The 24422-nt window shown below is 43.8% G+C and overlaps 4 protein-coding genes and 8 non-coding genes across 29 annotated transcripts; 4 read left to right on the top strand and 8 right to left on the bottom strand.

Annotated features, from left to right (window-relative positions):
* Positions 1 to 33: 33 nt before the first annotated feature.
* On the top strand, positions 34 to 24248 carry LOC6734313 (phospholipid-transporting ATPase IA). 18 transcript variants are annotated; one of them, XM_044922364.1, is made up of 13 exons: positions 35 to 228; positions 304 to 568; positions 16399 to 16522; positions 16609 to 16792; positions 16859 to 17019; positions 17082 to 17279; positions 17582 to 18953; positions 19016 to 19822; positions 19886 to 20139; positions 20199 to 20297; positions 22655 to 22686; positions 23292 to 23374; positions 23627 to 24248. In XM_044922364.1, exons 2-13 carry the CDS (start codon positions 496 to 498, stop codon positions 23768 to 23770), a joined length of 3531 nt encoding a protein of 1176 aa, XP_044778299.1. In that variant the 5' UTR covers positions 35 to 228; positions 304 to 495; the 3' UTR covers positions 23771 to 24248. The 18 variants fall into 18 exon arrangements, 16 of the variants coding, with proteins under 16 accessions (XP_016027373.1, XP_044778299.1, XP_039148734.1 ...); XR_005543753.2 differs by lacking the exons at positions 35 to 228; positions 304 to 568 and adding an exon at positions 1573 to 2880 and having other exon boundaries at positions 23627 to 23829; positions 23896 to 24248; XM_039292797.2 differs by lacking the exons at positions 35 to 228; positions 304 to 568 and adding exons at positions 9297 to 9428; positions 13158 to 13638.
* On the bottom strand, positions 1131 to 1204 carry Trnai-aau. The gene has a single exon. It is a non-coding gene; the product is annotated as a tRNA-Ile (tRNA).
* LOC6739427 (trypsin alpha-3) lies at positions 3975 to 4839 on the bottom strand. Its single transcript, XM_002076293.4, has one exon. It carries the CDS (start codon positions 4803 to 4805, stop codon positions 4023 to 4025), a length of 783 nt encoding a protein of 260 aa, XP_002076329.1. The 5' UTR covers positions 4806 to 4839; the 3' UTR covers positions 3975 to 4022.
* LOC6739425 lies at positions 5276 to 5954 on the bottom strand. The gene is made up of 2 exons (XM_002076292.4): positions 5672 to 5954; positions 5276 to 5619 (listed from the first exon to the last, which is right to left on the bottom strand). Exons 1-2 carry the CDS (start codon positions 5873 to 5875, stop codon positions 5572 to 5574), a joined length of 252 nt encoding a protein of 83 aa, XP_002076328.1. The 5' UTR covers positions 5876 to 5954; the 3' UTR covers positions 5276 to 5571.
* Positions 6297 to 6418, bottom strand: Trnal-caa. Its single transcript has 2 exons — positions 6381 to 6418; positions 6297 to 6341 (listed from the first exon to the last, which is right to left on the bottom strand). It is a non-coding gene; the product is annotated as a tRNA-Leu (tRNA).
* Positions 6911 to 6984, bottom strand: Trnai-aau. The gene has a single exon. It is a non-coding gene; the product is annotated as a tRNA-Ile (tRNA).
* Trnai-aau lies at positions 7255 to 7328 on the bottom strand. Its single transcript has one exon. It is a non-coding gene; the product is annotated as a tRNA-Ile (tRNA).
* Positions 7834 to 7907, bottom strand: Trnai-aau. Its single transcript has one exon. It is a non-coding gene; the product is annotated as a tRNA-Ile (tRNA).
* On the bottom strand, positions 8148 to 8221 carry Trnai-aau. The gene has a single exon. It is a non-coding gene; the product is annotated as a tRNA-Ile (tRNA).
* Positions 8382 to 8503, top strand: Trnal-caa. The gene is made up of 2 exons: positions 8382 to 8419; positions 8459 to 8503. It is a non-coding gene; the product is annotated as a tRNA-Leu (tRNA).
* Trnai-aau lies at positions 8864 to 8937 on the top strand. Its single transcript has one exon. It is a non-coding gene; the product is annotated as a tRNA-Ile (tRNA).
* LOC27208422 (protein D2) lies at positions 15447 to 16445 on the top strand. The gene has a single exon (XM_016183995.3). The coding sequence runs from the start codon at positions 15521 to 15523 to the stop codon at positions 16124 to 16126; it is 606 nt and encodes a 201-aa protein (XP_016027380.1). The 5' UTR covers positions 15447 to 15520; the 3' UTR covers positions 16127 to 16445.
* Positions 24249 to 24422: the final 174 nt, after the last annotated feature.

Below are 24422 nucleotides of genomic sequence, written 5' to 3'. Positions count from 1 at the left end.
GTTATGTGGCAGCGCTGCCAGACCGTCAAGGAAGCGAATGCAGACACAGCTGTAGTTTATAAAAAGCGCAAAATGGCCAAATGCAAAAACAAGCGTCGCGACTCATGTTTACTATAACTAAAGACAAACTAACTTCCAAGTTCAGTTAGAGAAAATCGGTTGCAACAGTGTAAGAGCACCTTATCGCTTCGCTTGCGGCTTTGTTTTCCTCCTTATCAACTTATATACGTATGTACATATCTACGTAGGTTATGCACATACATTATTCACTGTGCTTAAATAGAATACCCTGCAATCTATCAGTGCGTAAATAGTGTGTAACATTTATGTTGGATGCCATAAATGAGTTCGCCTTCTTCGTGAAACTGAACAACCTATTGTGTGGAAGTACAACTACAAACGGAAGCCAAACAAGGGCGGCTTTTCTTGGCTTTTCCCCACTGCAAATCTGTCTCGGATGTTTATGTTCGGTCACCAGTTGCTCACCAGCAAGCTATGCCCTCCATTTTCCGCTTTCGCCTATCGTTTCGCCGCAGCGAGTTACCTGAACCCGGTCTCCTGAATACCTGTAAGTAATCCAAAACTTCAAGCCCACCAGATTCTAGGATCTTTAAGCTATAAGCTCTTGTCTAGTACAGTCTTACATGCATACATTGCACATTCAAGACATGTACATATTTCATTATTATTAGTTAGTAATCAGGTTATAAAATTTCCTATCCAACTGCAAACATTTTCACCTAATCGAAAAGTTTACTTCCCCCGATCTATCAAATTAGTCACCGTAACTAATGTCCACATAGTTTTTAATTCAAGATAGATATTATAATACATGTATTAGTAACATGTATTAATAAGGTACCACATTATATTATGTACATTTAAAACTAGAATTACATCAATACCTCCGAATGTGTATTAAAATTCGTTATAGCCATGCAATAGTGTACAAGCCCAAATAGTTTACACCCCCTAAAAATAGAATATGCCAGCAAATATTTATAAAAGAAGCGGTGAATCTCGGTTTCTGACAGTACAACGATAAGATTACTTTACGAGCACCTGGATACCAACAATTCTTCCACATGGCTATCATAAATATTTAAGAAAAATAAAAAAAAAAGTTGAATTGGCCCATGAGGGGATCGAACCCGCGACCTTCGCGTTATTAGCACGACGCTCTAACCAGCTGAGCTAATGGGCCGCGATGACACGTTGCAGCCGAAATCAACTTGAGTTGTAAAAGCAGAGACTAGTGCGCTCTCGTTTGAGAAATGTAAAATATAAAACAGTCGCACTTTATAGTTGCCCAATTTATCTCGTAGTTTATTTAGTGCCGTGTAGCGTGGCCCACATTGGAGCGTGTATTCCTGAGCGACACATATATTTTTGAAAACTTTTCATGGTCCCACAATCGGGTAACTTCGGCTGAAGGGCTCGGGCACTCGTATCCATGGACCGAATGCGGCTGTGTGCGAGTTGATGTCCCTTTTCCTTTTTCCCGTGGAGGATCCGCAGTTGGCTTTTGACTTCGGTTCGGTTTGGACGTGCTTTTTTTCCGCGGCACTTCCGCCAGGACCAATTGCCGCCTTCCCTTGGCATGGGAAATCGTTGAAAGCGGCCCCGCAATCGCGCTCCTTTTCGTACTTTTTGCAATTACGGCGTAGCGTAATTGGAGAGAGGTGTAAATTCACAATTTAGCACTGCAGTCGTTGTGCCACTTGAAGTCGTGAGTGCAGTTCGATAATCTGAAGGTTTCCCGCCCGTGAGCGACGCTTTAATTATTTTGACTGTCACAGATTTATGCTAGGAGAATGCGACGATGCCATTCGATTCGATTATAGGAAATGAAGGCACTTAAAATTATATAGATAGATACTTGTATCTTCGCCAGCAGAAGCGTGCCCCGACTTGATATGCGTGACAAGCAAACACCATTACCCCTAAATGTCAGAACTGCAATGAATTTTTGAAGTACGAGTATTAGCCGGATTCCGGGCCTTTAAAGTCGCTCGACTAATGGCAGCGTCTGGTTGTTCGGCAGTTGTTCCGGTTCTCAACACCTGTCAGAGTCAAGGCCCACGAATTGGGCTTGGGAATTGGGTAAAGGAAGTCTGTTTGGAGACGACCATGGAACCACCCACCAAGCCAGCGGTTGAACGGCTTACATAACGAGATTGGATAGCGATTTGGTAGCCACAAGTGCCTTGAGTGTGCCTGCAGACCTAAAATACTGACCAAGTAGTGCCTTGGGAGCAAGTTCCTGATTGGAGAGAAGCCCCAGAATGTCGGGCAGCTACCAGCGCCAGAGCCTGGAGCTCCGGAGTCCAGACCATGGATCTGGGGACGATCCCGATGGATGTTTGCGAAACCATTTGGGATCTTCGGCTAGCCAGCGCAGGCGGCAGCAACGCATCGCCCAGCAGCGGCAGGATTCGTGGTTCCGACACTCGATGCCGCCGGCAATAAACCGAGACTTTGAGTCCCTGGAACACCTGACGCCAAGAGCCTCCGATGGCCTGGATGAGCAGCTAGCCGCCTCCGTGTCGCACAGTGTGCACAGCGGTGGCAGTGTTACGCTTTGCGGACCGCCGGACCATTCCAGCATCCACCTGAACAGTGCCAATAGCAACCTCGGCTTTATCGACTCGGATACGCCCAATACGCCGGTTACTCCGGTCTCCGGACTACAGCCCCCTGCCTCGGTGTCCACCTCCGTGGCCGGGACACTCTCCTCCCGTCGACGGTCGTCCAACCGCAAGGATTCCAAGGGCTCCATACTGTCACGCCAGAGCGGCAAGAGTCGGGTTTCCGTTCTGGCGCAACGTGGACTGCGAATGACGGCCTCGTTTCTGCGAAGGAAGCGCACGGAGTACGAAGGTGAGTGCGAGTTTGGCGTAGATGATGGACTTCCAAGAATTCCTGGCATTCAATAGGCTAGTCACCATACGTAGATGCTGCTCGTGGGTCGGGGCATCTCCATACCACCCAGTCGCCTTCTCGTTTGTCGTTTTGGATCAATAACGTTGGCGCCCCGTGGTCTGTGGCCCAGTGGAGCGAGGGTGCGGTTTTTCAGTGGCAGTGCCTCCCGGAGATTCGTTTGCTAACAACTTCATTTGTTTATAGACCGTACACTTGCGATTGGCCTTTTCGATGTGCGCAAACATATGTTGTGCTGATTTTCTAGATTATGCAGCGTATGGAAGGCCAAGGGAGTTTTCGGTTCCATTTAACTACTTATAGTGTCCTGTTTAGTGCAATTAATAATTTACAACAGTTTTTTTGTAAAGCAAAGTTAATACAAATGTACTTGGGCAGAAACTTTTCCGCTGACATACAATTAAAAAAGCTTTAAAAGAGCAATTACAAAACGTAAACAGAATGTTTGCACGTCTTTGTCCGGCACTTTTGCATTCAAAATTTATTGTTAGCCATAAATTTGTTATTTAAATGACGACTATCGAATGTTGTAAAACGTTTAAACCGATTAGAAACAATATAGATAGCAAATTTTAAGTGCACAAGCAGTAATAAACTAAACTAAACAATCAGTGAGGAAGCACAAAATGTTCTAACAAATGAACTAAAAAATGTGAATATTTAAATAAATTGCATACATAACTTTAAGTTGTAGTAATACAAAAGCGTGTAAATGGAATAGACAGAGATTTTACATGTCATTCGCAGCCATGTCACAGATATGTCACCCGACTTTACTGGTCGTTGGGTATGCAAACGCTGTAACTGGCTTACCATGGTGCCGCCCCTGTGCCCCGCCAGAATTGAAGGCCCCGCCCGGCAGCCAACCCCTGTGGACTGACCCAGATTGCATGAGCCAAACGAGCGGCGTGGCCCACAGGAAGGGCACGTCCTGCTGCCGCATGTGTGGCTCTGGGGACTGGATTCAGAAGTCACTGCTGTTGAGCAGTAAATGAGCGGAAGGAGCAGTTGAAATAAAAGCCCTGCCAGCTGCAGTTTAACTATACGTACTATGAGTGCGATTTTATTGTGCTTAACTTAAGCTAGACAGTCTTCTGGGCCTGAAGAACCCAATCTCTCAGTTCGGCAATGTTGGCATACACGCCGGGATAATTGGCAACGGCGCAATCTCGTCCCCAGGAGACGACGCCCACCAGTTGGCCTCCGGATACCAGAGGTCCACCAGAGTCACCCTGGCATGCATCCTTGTTCGTCGCCGCTGCACAGATCATGGTTGCTTTGATGAAGGAACCATATCCGTATGTGGAACTGGCACACTGCGAACGGCCCACGATTCTCGTGTCCACAAAGAGCAGCGTCGCTGACGAGGGGCCACTGGTGGAGGTCTTGCCCCAGCCTGAGATGCTAGCTGCTGATCCGTGAGCCGGTGTTGCACTGGCCATCGTAATGGCCTTGATGGTGGAGCCAAAGGTCAGCTTAGTCTTCAGACGCACCACTCCGATGTCGTTAACCTTGGTGCTGGAGGAGTATCCCTCATGTGCCTTGATGGCAGCCACCTCGACGAGAACGCCACCATAGGTTCGCTTATTGGAGCCAGCCCTTATCCGAAGATTGGAGACCGTGGTCGGGCTATACAGGCAATGGGCGGCGGTCACGATGATGTCGTTACTGATGATGGAACCTCCGCAGAAGTGACCTCCGGAACGCTGCAGAGAAACCTGCCAGGGACGATCCTCAATGGAAGAGGTTGTGCCTCCCACAATCCGGGCACCATGCGATGATGTCTGGGGTTCCAGGCCAATGGGAATGACTGCGCCATTCGTGAGGGCCAGCAGGGTTAGCAAAGTTGCTAGTAGTAGGGACATGTTTGCGTTAGTGCTCTTCAACCTTGGATGGCTAACTAACTGCGCTGGGTGGCCTTTTATAGCAAGAGATTGGCCATTGCCCGCGTGCGGATAAGGTTGTCAAATGACACGGTCATATATTTCATTCGTATCAATCGCTGATTACCCAAAAGGCCCATCATCCGGCAATTGTCTCCAGGTGCTGGTAGGATTATGGGTGCTTTTAATTGCCCACTGGTTATCGATTAGTTAGCCGTTACGGTGAGATAGGTCAGTTGCTTGGCTTAGACTTATCGTAGGAATGCTTGTTTTGACGTCTCAATGGGGCAATAATCCATTCTCTGTTCTCTCCAGCGATTGACTGGGCCTTACCAATTGTAAATATTTCAAATACAGATTACTCCTTCCGTTCGGTGCGCAAAAAGCGTTGTAAATTGCATGACCACTTACGTGCCTTGAATGAGCACGAAGGCCAAAATAGACGTAACCACTCTGCACTAGCTTATGCTTTTAATATACGAACAAAAATATAGAAATGTAGGTACAAATCATGAATAACTCATTGGTCATTTGCTCGACTTCCTTGCCCAGCGTAGGACACGGAAAATGCATTAAAAACAACGGACAAGTCCACATCCGCTTCGCCGACAGGACTCGGGCTCTCGTTTATTTTCCAATTAGGTTAAAAGTGTCACGTTCCGTTTAACAACTTCCGCCAGCGTTTCGTTCCTGTTCAGTATTGGTTTTTCAATATAGACAATCTGATGGGCTGGAGTCATAAATTGGCCTAGTGCTTTGTAAAGCAAGTCTTCGACTCGGTCGGCATGCTCCGGCGCTGGAAGACCGAATCAATAGGGAATTCATGTCTGTGGTGTTTCTGTACCTACCAAGTCGTTGTCGGACATGAGGCGCCTCTTCCAGCTGATCAAAGTTTCCGAGTAGGTGTAATACTCCACCATCCGGTTGAAGGTGACATGCTTCTTGGGCTTCGAGGACTCCTTACCGGCGTCATCACCTGCTCCGTCCATTTCGATATCCCTCATGATTAGAATGGGCCTGAGCAACGAGCTCGATGGCTGCTCTTCCGACATGGCTTATATTGGTATAAAAATATACAATTTATTCAAACTGACTCAAATCTCGATTCAGCGATTGATTGATGAGAACTCAATTTGACACTGTGTTCCTATGCTACTATGATAGTTTTTGTTTGTGAGTCAATCGCTATTCTAGGCAATATGTGTAAATGTACAATATGTACAAAAGTAAATGTAGAGTGAAACAATAAGAATATCCTTTTAGTCATCTCCTGCTAAAAATATGTCTCGAAAATGTATATTAAATTAATACAGTGGTAAATATATTAGTTACCATTTTATTTGTTAATCAGGTATTTATATAGGTAAACCCAACGGAGATTTTTCAAAAGTATACGCAAATATATATTTGATTATCAAAATGATTTTGCATTTTTTGTCAAAATGTTATTTTCTTTGGGCTGCAAAAAATATTTGTCAGAAGTGGGATTCGAACCCACGCCCTCAGAGAGGACCAGAACGCTCATAACACTTTCGTTCGGAAAGTAAGAATTTCAATCTTGAGTCTGGCGCCTTAGACCGCTCGGCCATCCTGACACTTGGTTCCGCAAGCGCCCAAAATCTAGTGTAAAAATAATTACACAATGGTGCGTTGAACCAATAAATCAGGATGTTCTCTGGTTGCCATTATATTGTCTAAAAGCATTTTCAACTCGTTGGCGAAGATAAGATCGGTCAATAAACCGTTTAGCTTGATTGCCAAAGCAAATTAAGATACCTCACACGCGGAGAAGTTGGTCGGCTAAAGGGACGGGAAATTCAATCATCCTTGATGGTAAATTGAATTGACATTTCACTTAGCTGCCTTGCGAGAAAATAGACCACGTTAGATCATCCTTGTCGGCGTTATGTGACATCATCGCAGGATACTCGCTGTCCTAGCATGCACGGCATGAGATAACATTAGCAGCCGTCCATAATTGGGCTTCGCTTATCTAGCTTTGTACATAAAGCTTGCGGGACACGTTCTCATCAAATCTATACTAACTTTTTAATTTTCAAAGTGCATTAAAAAAAAAATAATCATTCTGGCCCATGAGGGGATCGAACCCGCGACCTTCGCGTTATTAGCACGACGCTCTAACCAGCTGAGCTAATGGGCCATATGTGCGCAACTGTCAAAATGCGAGTTTTGCCAAATAGCAATTCTAATAGATCTGTTAAGCGTTGTATTTAACAGTAGTATATTATGTTGGGAGCTTACATTATACTTCACGCGTATAAGTTGTAGCACTGTTATACACGGAGCATTCTTACAGAAAAAAGATTTTGCTAACAGTTTGTGATTAGTTACATCGCGGTTGGCAAATGGAAATCCCATGCTTAAACTTTGAGCCTCAAAGTAATCAGGATGTACAAAAATAATAAATGTCTGGCCCATGAGGGGATCGAACCCGCGACCTTCGCGTTATTAGCACGACGCTCTAACCAGCTGAGCTAATGGGCCATGCATTCTATTTTCCCAAACGCTTTTTGAGAGTAAGAGCGATGTACAGCCGCGGAATTGGTCACTGAAGCAAAGATTTTGATACATAGGACCTCAACGTCGGAAAATTCCTGATAATTCCCATTTCATATTCAATACCAGGCAAACGGATTCAGTGATCAGTAAACTTTCGAAAACCTAGGGTATGTCAGACGTTTTAAAAGAAAACGTAGATACCCTAATGTGTGCATATGTACAAGTTAACTATTTAGTCAATAATTGAGTTCATAAATTATGTATGTAAAGTGCAAAAGGCTGCATATTCAACTATAAGTTATTATGGAATTCTTACTTTGCTACATAAGTGGTAATCAACCAAATCAACATACATAGTTTTATAATTAACCAAATGTCCATAAATTCCATTTAATACATTTGTATTTTGAAATCCATGTACTTAAGACCTATTTTCGAGGGGTAAATTATGTAGTAGTAAAAATATATAACAAGGAAAAAAGAATACCTTTGGCCCATGAGGGGATCGAACCCGCGACCTTCGCGTTATTAGCACGACGCTCTAACCAGCTGAGCTAATGGGCCATGTGTTGTTCTGTGTCAAAAGACGCTTTTAAGCCAATGAGAACCGTATTTGAGCTTTTGTTCACAAGTGTAAATAAAAGATACATCAATTTCTGCCCGATCCCTGTCCGGAAATTTAAATATAAGGATTTCAATTATGCGATGGACATACATTTTCAAAATTATAATGTGAATTATAATTCGGTGAATTTTCTTATTTACTTAAAAAAATTTTGTGGGGATGATAAAAAAAAATTAATCTGGCCCATGAGGGGATCGAACCCGCGACCTTCGCGTTATTAGCACGACGCTCTAACCAACTGAGCTAATGGGCCATGCCTGCGTTATTGCCGAAATGCGATTTTCGCTAACAGAGCTACAGATAAATACCTTCCATTCCACTGCAACTGTTATATTGCGAGTAGAATTGTTCTGGTACTGTCATACACAGCGCTCGCGCAGACAAGTACGGAATCGGACACTGGTTTGGCATATGTCAGGATGGCCGAGCGGTCTAAGGCGCCAGACTCAAGATTGTAAATCTTACTTTCCGAACGAAAGTGTTATGAGCGTTCTGGTCCTCTCTGAGGGCGTGGGTTCGAATCCCACTTCTGACAAAATTTTTTTTATGCTCTTGTTTTGTTTAGTAAATGCGATTTTATGGTGGAGAAATTGTTTCTTTATAACATATAAAAATAATTTTACAATAATATTTAAGATATACTGAATTTCGCTTCTTCAATCATAACTTAAACTATACATTTTTTTTAAAGGGGATTGGAGTATCTAAATTACTAACTTATTAACTTGATTCCACAAATTTCCCACAATATCATAACAAGTATTATATATTTAATTGTTTAATTAATTAATACCCACTTTAAATTTATTAAGCTTTTATTAAGTTTTTTTTTTGCTTAGATTTCCAGTCTAGTACGCCTTCCAGTCTGCTACGGCTCTTGCATCCGCAAATACATGGCCCATTAGCTCAGCTGGTTAGAGCGTCGTGCTAATAACGCGAAGGTCGCGGGTTCGATCCCCTCATGGGCCAGTTGAATTTTTTTTTTAATGCTTTACGTTTTTTAGTAGATGCCTAAGGATGAATACCCTTAGGCTTGGTCCTCAGACCTTTCATATCATTTGTCAGTCTGACACTTGGCCTTCCAGTTTTGACATCCAGATGTGTGATAACTAATTACCAAGCGTGTTGCGTGCATGTAAATCTTGATAACCGATTAACAAAGGGCTAAAGCTAGCTTAAATTGATTTCTTGGTCGCTTACTTTCCGCGGTCTGGCAACCAACGGCCTAATACAAAAATCAAAATCCGACCCGCCCCAACCCACCAAGGCAAACACTTGATGTTGAGTTGCTCTGTTGCTTTTCCACTCGGCGACGCGCTCTCTGCTCATTTTTTCAGCTATTCAGTATTTCAGTCGCTATTCGAACCGCCAACCAAAGAGTCGTGCCAGCGGATAGACGCTTTTTGGACCGATTAACGAGGTCGACGTGTTGAGCCAACGCGAATTGTTAACTGGCAAAAGTAAATACTGGATATCGGATATTTAGTCTGAATGTACGACAGCCGAGTCTTACGGCGATGGTGATCTCAGTGTTGCACAGTCACCCGTAACGCAAATCGCTTTCGAATATTAGTGACGGCATTTAAATAATCCCACAAATCCCGCGCCGCTAAAGGTCAAATGTAATTATCGGTGGGACATTTGTTGCATGGACAACATCTACACATACAGCTGTACAATTTGTTCCATATACCAATACATATGTGCGAGAAAATAAGCGCGTCAATTTATCGTTTGATTTTCATATGCTATGGCTATGCTACCGACCAATGAAGAGTAGCAGCTGTCTAATCAAATGTACAAAATGTACGGGCACAGTGAAAAAAAAATATAAATAAATTTACGCAGGAGCTGCATAGAAAATATAAGAAATAATTTTAAAAATATAGAAAGTGCTCTCTGAAAATGCATAACATATATGTTATTATATTTATAAATTAGTCGGCACAGAAAACTTTGAATATTTGTAAACACAAGTATTTACCAAAATGCTTGACGACGCGTCCAAATGAATGATAGAACGAATTTACGCAAAACGGAAGTGGGTGGTATTTTCTCTCCATGTAAAACCCCATTCAGTTTGGAAAAGACAATTTGAAAGCTTGTTTTATTTATCATTCACCCAATGGATACGCTATGGAAAGTCGATTCGCTTTCGCACTGCTGTTTTCTGCTACTCACTTGCTCTCGCGATCGTCTCATTGTTAATGTACTGCTCTTTCTCTCTGTTGTTTAACAATTGCAATTGTTGTTAATTGCAAATGCTGTTCAGACCAGTTTTCTTTGCCATTCGTTGGCGTCATCGGTTGGATGCTCTCTTCTGGCGACCATTTTCCCTTTTATCGGGCATTAGCCGCATTTACAGTGCATGTGCTAACCGATTTACTAGTAAATTGCATTAGTCCCACTCAAATCGAAGGGGTTTGCAGAGCGAATCGTTTAGTGGCATCCGTTTAGTCCTCAACGAGATGTCATCGTTATATCGGTGCGCTTGGGCGAACCAGCAGATCTATAGACTTGAAGGTAAACACCAGTCAGTTCGTCATCGTTGTGACACATTTTGCATTCAATTCGTGTAGTATAGTTAGTTCCCAGCTGATCAGCGATCGTTTCGTTGCCAAAATGGCTGTGGAAACTTTTCTTTTCTATTAATTTTCGTCACCTTTGCCTTTATTTGCCAAACTGAAATTAATTAAATTATTGGCGAAGGAAAAACAATGAATGTTGTGCCAAAAATAAACGTAAATTAAAGCAAATGACTTGACAATATCGTCACGCTGCCCTGCGCTTTCCATTTGTCTGGGAAATTGATGGGGTATGCACCTCAGCATTGGCTCACCCTGTACTTATATAATGGTAATCAAGCATAGCATTACTACTTCCGAACCCAACTACGGAGGTGTTCCAGGGAATGGAACTGGCCAGCTAAACAAACGATGGCACACAGTAACGTTGGTCGGTTGCCAATAGTTCGGTATCGATTGTGTGTAGACACCTTTGTCGTCTTGAGGATGCGACTTTTTCCCCCTCAAAGTAAAAAGAAGTGAAAACACCTCGCTGACATTCGCGAGTTGCCTTGTATTTCGTATCTGTTTATCATTCCCAGATAAGCAGCACAAGCACAGACAAATTGCTCTGTTTCTCAAACTCATTACAGTCGGGTCAAAATTATCACCTCTCATTGGGGTAAACATCTGTATTCCCCAACTCATTGCCAGTCGTTTACTAAGCTGTTTAAGTGCGCCCCAAATGTTTAATTTAGGATACCCTTTTTGGGATTTTGGGATTCCGACAGCCTATATCTACATACATATAATTAGTTCTATTTGGGTCCAGTTAATGGGGTATTATTTCTATACAACATGCACTCCATTTGGCATTCCTGCGGCTGTTGAATTTATATGAAATCCGCAAATAAGTAAGTTCGCTTGGAATGAATCCAAAAAAACCTACTTATTCCTATGTCTATGGCGGTATTTTTAGACGCCGTCGCGGCTGGCGGAATAAAATTTAATAGCGTCGCAGATATGTATATTTTGGTTGCCACATATGTTTACCAGATAGATCTACTTGAGGCGATTTACGTCAGACTCCATGAGACCAAATCGAATTGAAATTCCAGTCCAACGGAGGAGGATAGCCATTGCCTATAAATATTAAAGACTAATTTACCTTTTACTAAGTCCAATTGAGTACATATATAATTTTGTCGATTTTCCAGCCCGGTTGTAATTGCGTTTGCTTGTGCGAAGGTCATCAGGAGTTGATTACCAGTACTTACATGTGCTCACAGAATGCAAGGCATATTCCAAGAAACTGGAGCAATCGATAAACCCCATTCAGTAGACCCCATAGACCCCTGGCTGCACCATTCGCCATCCATTCAGGAATACAATTCTCAAATCCCCACACGTGCAACGCCATCGGAGAATCCTTTTCACAATCGAACCCCCGATGGTCGTTTTAATGGCTCTGCGGGCGCCATAATTCGGTTTGTTTTTGTTGCTCCGGGTGACCATGTGGTTATGGCCGGAAAACACGTTCAATACACACACGTAAACGTACCGGGCACGCAAATAGATACTTTTTCGTCACTCATATCACTTGGTCAGTGCAGACACTAGAAAGCTACAAAGGCGCTTCATTAGCTTCCGATTTCCGAGGTCGATGATCGCTGCTGGACTTTCCTATCCACCTACGCCTACCCCCTCCCCCCAAAAACATACATATTTGAATATATCCATGACTAAACTACCTTTCGTGTTTACCTGGTCGCACGAGGCGACTTCCCGGGGGAACTGCTGGGTTGTTAGGTCTAATTAATCCAAAGTAAATTGCAGGAACACTGAATCAAAGCGACCGTGTAAACAGATATACAGAATAGCATAGGTACAATGCCAAACCGCTTTATAATTAGATTTAAAGGATACCACATTGCTCAAAAGTGACTATATATGCGTATCTAAGGGATATCGTGTATCTTAATGTCGTTTTTTTAGAGGCACTTTGCATTGATGATTGGTTGGTTGGCTTTCTTCTTCGCGTAATGACAACTAAATTACCCTCCTGAGTGGTCAGTAAATCAATACTAGGCCATGGTTAAAATAGTAGCAGAAATAGTAAATGTTTGCAAGTCAAGTAAATCACGCGACTAAATCGAAGAACTATCTATTTAGTCCACACAGTGGCTTTATTCAGCGATTAACAACGAGAATCACTTGATACAAGTTTTCAGTTTACAAATATCAATGGGCCTTACTTATTTACTTTATCCTCTTTTTTTTTACGGTCCCAACTGTTTTTAAACAATGGTTGCTTATTTCATTGTTAAATGATTCATAATGTTTCATTTAAGCAATATAAGTGACTCAAACGTGATTGCGCCTAATGACGATGAGTTGGCAGTCAACTTTAGCGTGCTGCTAGCTCAGATATTTGAATGTATATTTTAAATCTTTTATCCAGTGTGCCTTAACACACAGCAAGCTTTTGAAAATCAAGCCATAAATGATAAAAATCGGCAACGTTGAATTAAAATGACAGTGAAACGCAAAATCCAAAGTGCAATAGAATTTCGCGACAGCGAAAAGTCTCGCCAATCCTTCGACTGAAACCACTAATTGAATCGTGTCGTGTCGCAAGAGATAAGATCTGGAAATTGAGTGAAAGGTGTATCCGTATATTTGCAGCGTGATTCAAGCGATTCGCGGAGCCATGTTAGTATGGCAGACTCCGGCAAACACGCGAGTGGTGGTCACAATGGAGCGAACAGCGAACGCCGGAACGCCCAGAACGGACGCAACGGACGCAACGGACACAACGGACACAGTCACGGACGACAGTTGCAGTTCCTGGACAATCCGCCCCCCAGCCAAGCCACCTTCAATGTGCGCAGCCTGTGGCCAAGCATAAAGTCTGGTGTTCGCCGCTTGAGGAGCCAGGTGCTCCGGCGGACAGCCACCACGGGTCCAGCGATGGCTCCGTCCGGTGGAGCGGACTTACCTCCCTCGGACAATGATCACGCTGCTCCGTCCAGGAGCGGACATGGGATCACGGAAACAGACGGCAGTAATCCCCATCGAAGGCTGGACGAATCGTCGGTGATGGGCAGTGTGCAGTCAGTGAAAAATTATTTTAAAAGAACACGTCCAGGCCGGAAAAAAGGAAAAGGTGCCTATATTTTTTAACTAAGCCATTATACTTTTAAGATATATACATATGTACGTATGTATGTATATAGCTTCCAACTAACAAATTAATTTCTTGAAATTAAGAAAACGATAAGGTTTTTGAAACTCGCTTGAAATTCTTAGAAATTGAAATAATCGCTACAAATTATTTATAAAAATTTCATGTGGTTATTATGACCTTGACATAAAATGTAATATTTATTTTGGAAGCTGGGTATACATATTTTCTAGCGATAATTATTCGGAAATAGGAGGTTTTCGATATGAAGTTGGCAAAATATGTTTTATAGCATTCATTAGCTCGGTTGTAATACGAATATAAAGAAGATAAATGCTCTGATATATGAATTCTCTGAGATACGTGCAATTTTCGAATTAGTTAGGGTACTTAATTGGTCGGCTCTTGTCGACTTCCAAGTTCTAAATCATTTTAAAGCATTAGACTTAAGGCGCAGTCGCGCTCTCTTCGCGCTCTCTTTTGGCACGTTGCTCTCCCTCGTTTCTCACCTTTTGTTTTGCTAGCACGTTTCGCTTTCGCTTTTGCTCCTGCATTTCCAAACACCCCCCACCCCGCTTTCCAATCCACCAAGTGGTACGCAGTGTTTTGGGTTTACTGATAAATCGCAAGCTTTATAAGCTCCTTTTGGAGAATGCACTACGCAGCTTTGAGGGGTGGTGGGTTGGACTCAAGGGGTTTCCAACCTGGGTGACCCCCCCACACGCCGCACATCGGGAAACCCATCCCTGTTGTCCTTTCTGGGTCCTTCGAGCTCGTGGAAATTTCATTTCAGTCGTAGTATCGGAGCTCAGGAGAGCGCACATAGTGAAAAGTGTGTGGTGGTGAAAGTGTGTCGCAGAATATTTGCTAATTTTCAGTAACTTTGGATAATCCTTCGTCAATCAGTGTCATCTGAGCAATAACCAATCAAGTTAACTTACTGAATATATCAAAACCGTTTAAATCTCTTGGCCGGAAAATCACGTGCTTAACGCATTCAACTTAATTGTGACAAATCGATACCTGAAACGGAAAAGTGCAGGCACGTTGCCAGGTGATGGATGTGAAAAAGTTATACGTCCAGGTGGCCAGGCAAGGAACATTGGCGAACCACTCTGATTAGGTGGTCAGATGGTGCTCCGTAGGAATCCCCTCACTGGCCGTGTGTATAGGCAAATGTGCATGGCACAGAATCCTCCGTACGGGATGAAAATCGTGTTTTCTTATACGCATTGATTGAAAAGAGGAGGCGCAGGCGCCATCCCACAGGACTACTCTTATACCATTTGGCAATCGCCACGCCCACTTGTGGCTGATTATCCTTGCCGAGGCTGTGACCATTGACCAACTGCCCTCCATCCTGGGGTTTCCCAAGCGGAATCAGGAGGAGACCGCCGGCGAGTGCATTGCCTTCGTGCCCGTGGGCGATTGCGACTCTGGATCCGACGAGCTACCCGGGCCCGAGGAAGAGGAAGCGGAGGAGGAGACGGTGGAGTCGGTGGTAGCGGCGCCATCTCGGGATCGGGCAGGACGCATCCGTTGTGCCGCGCTTTTTCGCCGGGCCAAAATGGACTTTCGTAATGTCTACAAGGCGATGCGCATTCGTTGGAGTCGTAAGTGGCCAGAAAAATATTGATATCTATCAGATAATGCTGAAATTGTGTACACAAATATTGGATCCTTTAGATACCTATTTGATTGAATTGATTGTTTCGATTGATCAGTTTTAATTGATCTAGAGCAACATATGTACATCTGCGGTTCTTATTGTTCCATATGGAGTAGCTTATATATATATCAGTTAGCCCAGCAAGCCTAGCTCCTCTTTCCCGTTTTGTCAACAAAATTTTGAAATTCCATCACCATGCTGGTGAGCTGCCCGTTGGTTTGTCCAGTTGAGAAACTGGTCACGGAACTCAAGAAGCACCACGTGATTCCCCGCCTGCTTGCCTGCAAGCCCACAAAGGTGATCAGTGTGCTATATCCCTGCGATATCGACATCAAGCCGGGCATTATGATAGTGATAAATGAGACGCTGAAGCAACCGATCATTCGGTTCAAGGCCGATCCGGAACACTTTCACACGCTGATGATGGTCGACTTGGATGTGCCGCCGGACAATCATACGGAGTGGCTCATTTGGATGGTGGGTAATATTCCGGGCTGCGATGTCGCCATGGGGCAGACGCTTGTCGCCTACGACAACCGGCGGACCATCCACGGCAGTAACGTCCATCGCATCGTCTTCCTGGCCTTCAAACAGTATCTGGAGCTCGATTTCGACGAGACTTTCGTTCCCGAGGGCGAGGAAAAGGGTCGTGCCACCTTCAATTGCCACAATTTTGCCAGGAAGTATGCGCTGGGCAATCCAATGGCTGCCAATTTCTATCTGGTGGAATGGTTGTGGCGATGGACACCAACTTTCCTTGTCTCGGAACATGAATTCGAACATTTAAATGAAAATGAATAAAAGCTCGTAGTTTTAAATTAGTCTTGTTTTTATAATACAGTTCTTGGGACCACTATAATGTCATAATTTTATATACATAATAATATCTGAAACTTGATCTGAATCCAATGATTAATAGTAGCATTCAAAAGATAATAGGCGTTTACTAATCAGCAAAAAATGAGAAGTTAATTGAAACATCGCGCTGTCCACGGTAATAAATGCCGTGTAATTTTCCGATTTCTCGCTTTTTGATATCACCTATTAATCAACGTTTTCATGAATATTTCCAGATGACGAGGACTTCACCTCGTCCGCTGGGTACGATGCAGATGATGGGGAGAGGCGTGTCATAAACCTAAATGGGCCACAGCCCACTAAGTACGGTAATAATCGCATAACGACGGCAAAATATAGGTGAGTGAGTACGGGCCATTTAGCGCCTGATAACTATCATGACCTAAATGAATGGATTAGACCCAATCTGTCCCGTTTGCATGCAGTTTCATCAGCTTTCTGCCCGCGTTCCTGTTCGAGCAGTTCCGGCGTTACTCCAACTGCTTTTTCCTACTAATTGCCATACTGCAACAAATCCCGGAGGTGTCGCCCACGGGTCGTTACACCACGCTAGTGCCACTGATGTTCATCCTCTCGGTGAGCGCCATTAAGGAGATAATCGAGGACATTGTAAGTACTAAGGCTAACATATAGCCAGTTGATACATTGATACTGATATCTTTCCATGATTTGCAGAAACGACATCGGGCGGATAATGAGATCAATCACCGATCGATAGAGCGCCTGGATAGTGGCTCCTGGTGCACAGTTCGCTGGTCCGAGTTGACGGTGGGCGATATCATCAAAGTGGGAATCAATACCTTCTTCCCCGCCGATCTGATTCTTCTGTCGTCCAGGTGCGCACCCAAGTTAACCCCAATTTGGCTTGATATTATATACGAATCTTATGCGTCCACAGTGAACCGCAGGCCATGTGCTTCATAGAGACGGCCAATCTGGATGGCGAGACCAACCTGAAGATTCGACAGGCCCTACCAGCCACCGCTGAACTGCTGGAGACGAAGGATCTGCAACGATTGGAGGGCAGGATCGAGTGCGAGCTGCCCAACCGGCATTTATACGAGTTTAACGGGGTGCTCAGGGAGACTGGGAAGCCGTGAGTAATTCATTTATAAATAACATCTAATTAAATAGTTATATAAACAGAAAGAAAACTAATTCAACAATGTGTGTGCGCAAGTTGATAAGCATTTCGAAACTTATTTTAAGAACGCCACATTCAAGATACCATCTCTAGTTTATGACGAAACTGCAGATGTACGAAAATTCTTTCGGTTTTTGAGGAACTTGCTAAAGATATTTGTAAATTAAAGTTTTTAATTCCTAGAAAGCACTTTTGTCACCCTACTGCTATTTCAAATGAGTGAAAACTTACTTAATCATTTGTTTATTTTGCAGACCCGCTGCTTTGGGCAATGATCAGGTGCTCCAACGTGGCGCCATTCTTCGGAACACGGCATGGGTGTTCGGGATCGTGGTCTACTCCGGGCAGGAGACGAAGCTGATGAAGAACTCTACCTCGGCGCCACTGAAGCGCTCCACCGTAGACAAGCTGACCAACACCCAGATCCTCATGCTCTTCATGATCCTCATCTCATTGTGTATCATCAGCGGCCTGTGCAATCTGTTCTGGACGAGGGAACACTCGGAAACGGACTGGTACCTGGGCCTAACCGACTTCAAGACCAAGAGCCTTGGCTACAACCTGCTGACCTTCTTCATTCTGTACAACAACCTGATCCCCATCTCGCTGCAGGTGACGCTTGAGCTTGTGCGTTTCCTGCAGGCCATTTTCATCAACTACGACATTGAGATGTACCACGAGGAGTCCAACACGCCCGCAATGGCACGCACCTCGAACCTGAACGAAGAGCTGGGCATGGTCAAGTATATATTCTCGGACAAAACAGGCACCCTCACGCAGAACGTGATGGAGTTCAAGAAATGCTCCATCGCCGGATACGTGTACACAGCCGAGCGAACGCCGGAGGAATCTCAGCTGGTGCAGAATATCCTCGGTCGTCATGAGACGTCCGCCGTAATCGAGGAGTTTCTGGAGCTCCTATCGGTGTGCCATACGGTAATCCCCGAGCGCAAGGAAAACGGCAACATGATCTACCACGCTGCCAGTCCGGATGAGCGTGCTCTGGTGGAAGGTGCCCAGAAATTTGGCTACATCTTCGACACACGTACGCCGAAGTATGTGGAGATCAATGCGCTTGGCGTGCGAAAGCGATACGAGGTTCTGAATGTCCTGGAGTTCACCTCGTCGCGTAAGCGTATGTCGTTGATTGTTCGGACGCCGGAAAATAAGATCAAGCTATTCTGCAAGGGAGCGGACACGGTGATATACGAACGTCTGGCTCCTCAGGGTCAAGCCTTCCGGGAACAGACGCTGCGTCATTTGGAGGAGTTCGCTTCGGATGGGTTGAGGACCCTCTGCTTGGCAGTTGCTGACATTCGGCCGGATGTTTACCAAGAGTGGAGCCAGACTTTCGACAAGGCATCGGTGGCTCTTCAGAATCGCGAGAGCAAGTTGGAGGACGCGGCCAATCTGATTGAGAACAATCTTCGTCTGCTAGGCGCCACAGCAATCGAAGATAGACTGCAGGATGGTGTGCCGGAAACGATTGCTTCTTTGCTGGACGCCGGCATCTATATCTGGGTCCTTACCGGGGACAAGCAGGAGACGGCCATCAATATTGGCTACTCCTGCCGTCTGATTAGCCACTCAATGGATATCATAATCCTCAACGAGGAGAGCCTCGATGTGAGTTGATTAATTAATAACTTGATAGAAATTCTACTGAACATTTTTATATTTATTTCTAGGCCACCCGCGAAGTCATCCATCGCCATTATAGAGAGTTCAAGAGTTCGTCGGCGAAGGACGCCAATGTGGCACTAGTCATCGATGGTACTACGCTGAAGTACGCCCTTAGCTGCGACCTGCGCAATGATTTCCAAGACTTATGCATTCTGTGTCGGGTGGTCATCTGCTGCAGAGTGTCCCCAATGCAAAAGGCTGAGGTGGTCGAGATGGTCACCCAGAGCACGAATGCTGTGACTCTAGCCATTGGCGATGGAGCCAACGACGTGGCCATGATCCAAAAGGCAAACGTGGGAATCGGAATATCTGGAGTTGAGGGTCTCCAGGCGGCGTGCGCATCGGACTACTCGATCGCCCAGTTTCGCTATTTGCAGCGCCTACTCTTGGTCCACGGTGCTTGGAACTACGCTAGGATCTCCAAGCTGATCCTGTACAGCTTCTACAAGAACGTGTGCCTGTATGTAATCGAGCTGTGGTTCGCCGTCTACTCCGGCTGGTCGGGCCAGATCCTGTTTGAACGCTGGACAATTGGCCTGTACAATGTGCTATTCACGGCCATGCCGCCGTTTGCGATGGGACTCTTTGAGAAATTCTGCACGGCGGAAACGATGATCCGGTACCCGATGCTTTATAAAACATCACAGAATGCGAAGCTCTTCAATGTGAAGGTGTTTTGGATCTGGATATTCAATGCGCTACTGCACTCGGTGTTCCTTTTCTGGTTACCACTGGCAGCATACACAACGGAGGTGATCTGGAGCGATGGCAAGACCAGTGATTACCTATTGATGGGCAACCTCGTTTATACTGTAAGAAGCTTTCGTCTGCCAAGTTGATTCAGTTGATTTTAATTAAGCTAATTGCTATTTTAGTACGTGATTGTAACTGTTTGCCTGAAGGCTGGACTCATCACCAATTCGTGGACCTGGCTTACCCATCTGGCCATTTGGGGCTCCATTGTCCTGTGGTTCGGCTTTGTGCTGATTTACAGCCATGTGTGGCCGATGTTCAAGTTCGCGAGCAACTTCCGCGGCATGGACATACAGTTGCTGTCGACGCCAGTTTTCTATTTCTGCTTGATGCTGGTGCCCATTACCACGCTGCTGGTCGATGTGATCTGCAAACTGTGAGTAAATGAGTTTAGCACCATAGAATATAACTCATTGAACTGTTTTTGTTTTGCAGCGTACATAATACCGTGTTTAAGACACTGACGGAGGCTGTTCGCGAGACGGAGATCCGACGCAGCGACATCTCCGAAGTGATGAACGAGCCGCGATCTTCGTAAGTATCGAAGCAATCGCCTACCAGACCCCCGTAGTCACGCTTTTCCTCCGGGCCGGAGGTTCCCCTACATTCCTCCATACGTATTTAGTTTTTGTTTGTCCAAAAACGAAATCAAACTATACCTATACTTTCAATTTGAATTGTTGCGCATTTGCTGAATATTAACTAGACCCCTAAGACGTTGATATTTCTATAAACCTATCCTACAACCCGAAACAAGGCTGATTGAACATATGTGCCTGCACTTTATACCCTGCTTCTTGTAGTCTTTGCATTGCACCTATATCGAAACCAACCTTAGTTGTTATTTAGAGTTTGTTTTGGGTCATAAAAATGCATTACTAAATCCAAATCATTACGTTATCGCACTTTCACCTCCTCGAATTGTGTTTGTTCAACTTTCGATGTATGTTAGTTGCTGTTATATCAAAACCAAAGTATCTACTTGAATATTGGCCACCGAAAATTGCTTCAAATATACTTATACCTAGAATCGAACACACAAAGAGTAAAGTAACACAAAGTGTTAGCCCAGGACTTTTATGAATAAGATTACAGACCATAAACAATGTGAAATGGCATTGTATTAGCGGATAAATGTGTAAATAGTATTAGAGACTAGAGTAAGATAAGTTTAAACAATATTTTTTCTTGTCATTTGTTATCCACTCACAAGTGTTATTTCATATGTAACCTATTCAATGCATATAATAAACATAGCACACCTAGATAATGTTATTTACGAGTTCAAACTCATGTTTAGATCCTAATGTTATGTATTTACCCAAGTTTGATACGCCTTTTGTAGACCTTATAGAGAACATTTTGAATGCAATTAAAACATAAATTGGTTAAACATATGTTTATATATATATTGGCTGTGTTGAGGTATTCTCGCCTAGTCATTTAATAAAATCGGCGCATTTAAAGAAACAAACACAATTTAACTGAGTTAAGACCAAAACTGCCAGCATCAATCAGATTCAGATTTACTCAATCTTCGACCGCATCACCATGAGCAAGTATCTAATGAATTGAAATCCCTAAAATGTAATCTCTCTGTCTTCCTCTATCCCCCATCAATCCCTGGCGGCGACGATTGTCCCCTCAATCCCAAATCCATGCATTCAATCGATCCATAAATCCATTCGAAATCCCTGCACCCATGCGACGCACTAGTGACTCCGGTTTTGGATACACCCTCGGCAAGTTGATACGATCCAGCCATGTTCTGATTTCGCACGATAATCACCCCGCGTCGGAATCCAGTAGGACGTCGAATCTGCGGGTGGAGAACCTGGAGCTGGAGGCCGACACGGAACAGCAGCAGCAGAGCAGGCAGCGCCAGAAGTGGCGAGGTGGTCAGGTGGCCACTGAAGTTGCAAGGAGTGCGAGAAACAGCACCACATCACCCATCACGGCCACTCTGCACATGTGAGGATGTGGACGGACCTCCCTCATCGAAGGCAAATCAAATCGAATTATTTTTCTAGTTGTAAAACGTATTTTATAAGTGAGCATTGTATAGTATTGTAATTGCATTCCGAATGGGACTATTTCCCGATTCCGCATCCATATCATATATATCATATTTTCATGTTTATATGCTAGTCGCGAGAAGCGGATATTTTTACATCGCATACTGTATGTGCTAACAAACTATTTGCCAACTGTGATAGTGTCTAAGGATAGGATACGTAGGATAGGCCAATAATCAGGGAATGCTATCTTGTGAGACGTCTTCTTATCATCATTCCCAACAAGCTGAGTTACTTCATTTATCTCTAATCGTACCTACATATGTATGTGTTAGCTGGATGTTGAACTATACTTCTAAGACACTTACCAGGTTGTAAAGTTACATAACGTTAACAAACCCAGTCACGAATGTTCCGTTCGATCCTACTTAACAATTTATGATTAACCAACCGATATATATATACTCATCCCAACGTTATTGGAATGTGATGGTACCCAGATGATATGTATGTATCAGTTTTGAATATATGTATCCCGCACCATCCTCCCCAGCTCGCATGCAATTTAATTCGGCCAATGATCTATCTATATACTAACGCAATGGCTGCTGATTGTTCAATCCGATCTGAATACGATCCGATCCGAATTGATTCGATATGCTCTGCACTTATGTTTTATTTTGTATTACTCGACACACCCAACAAAGCGACTTAACCAAACACACCCAACACCTACTCGCAGAACCCAAACACACCCAACAATAACTAATCAAAATATATAATTTAATAAAAGTCAAAGAGTCAACAGCAAAATTCTGAAAAATGTTTATTTGAAATTTCTCTGAACGTTTTCTGCGTTAATGTCTGTGTGCGCAGTACCATGTATGCCTTGGGATCGATAATTCGGTGTAAGTAAATCGTAGATATTGTCGAAAAATCATATCTACACTCTCACAACACACTCCATCCACAAGAACACACACTACACCCACTTTGTCACCTCACCCAGTCACAGGGTATTTGTTTTTTATATAGAGGGCTCCCCTTCTCAGAAGGGAGATATACATATATACGGGTAGATAGGACCTCAAACTTGTATACCTATAACACTTTATGGTACGAACCTTATGATTTACGTAGCGTCAAAGATTCGTTGTAAATTTGATCTCCAGAACCGCATCGTATTCCTTTTATTTGCCAACTTTAAAGTATGTAGGCTCTACTCCATTTATTACGTATTCTGCATGCCCCTATCGATTTGGTACACACCTGTACACACCTTATTGCTCATCCTGATTTGATTATACATATGTATGCTCCTCTGCCCAAGCCCAGAAAATCGCAATATTCCGTTGAATTCGGATCTCACTAGTGTAATTGCAAGAACTCTGTGTAAAGTGCTAACAATTCAAAATGGAAACTAATCTATTAAGTGCCCCCCGCCTGTCCTCCCGTACGAAATTGAAATCCTTTACTAAACCATATCCGACCCGCTCCAAAATTAACCCAACAGATTCACGGAAACGGCCCGGCTGCTACGTAATGTCTTTACCCGTCGTGCCAACACGAGAGTCGAAACGGATCTCGAGCTATCGCGTGAGTACCACTCAGTTGCAGGAAGCCAGCCATTAGTGGTAGGAATCCTCGAGCAGTAGGTCCGCATTCCGGGGCTGGGCTATGGAGTATGGTCTCCATTTTCGGGGGGCTCACTTGGAGTTAGAACTACATACATATGTATGAGACACTGGGATCACACTCACACATTACAGATACCAAACATGAATGACCACTTGTACAAGGCTATGATCTATACGATTCTAACTAAATTGGCTTTGTTTACCTTCCCAGATGGCTACGCGTTTTCCCAGGAGGAGGGCGGAGCTGTGCCGCAGTCTATCATTATACGTGCCTATGATACGAATCTGCCAAAGCCCGAGGGTAACTAAACCGGAAACGAGGGGACTCTGGATCTCACGGTGCACATGTATATAGGATAACGCAAGGAGCTACGATTTCGATTCAGATTGGTATATATTTAGAGCACACTTCTGGTAGGCCAAACTAAAGCACACTCACACACACATCAAATTTATTAACTATGTGTCTTACACCAGCAGTAATTGGAAAACATTTCGTAGACGCCACTAAACATTGAATATTGCGCTTATAAGTTTATCTGTCTATTTGCTGTTATTTATTTTGTAAGATCGCGAGCAAAAACACATTTAAGAGGCTAGAGTTCGGTTTTTTTTTGTATCTGTCCTTGTCCGCGGCGCAGCTTTGTGATACGGATACAGACTTGCATTCTTTTTTAAAAGTCTATCTCTAAGTAAACTGTAAACATTTGTACCTACATATGCATTACATTATTGTGAATTTCAAAAACATATTGATGTCAGCAAAGATTCTGTATTTTTCGGTCACCGAACCGCTGATATTTAATGGAAATAAATCATATTTCTCTAACGTGGCTTGTTGGCTTTCAATACGGGGTGTGGAAATTACTAAGAAGTTTTGAATTTCATGTTTTGGCGCCAACTGTTAGCTTAACAGTTGATTAACAGAGCAGTGTGTACACCCCATTATAGTGTTGTCTGGCAGCGCGACGCTAAATAAGTTTAGACATATGGCACCACTGGGAGAA

Source organism: Drosophila simulans, chromosome 2R (genome assembly GCF_016746395.2).
Source record: "Drosophila simulans strain w501 chromosome 2R, Prin_Dsim_3.1, whole genome shotgun sequence".
Taxonomy (NCBI): domain Eukaryota; kingdom Metazoa; phylum Arthropoda; class Insecta; order Diptera; family Drosophilidae; genus Drosophila; species Drosophila simulans.
This window is presented reverse-complemented; position numbering and strand designations above follow the sequence as displayed.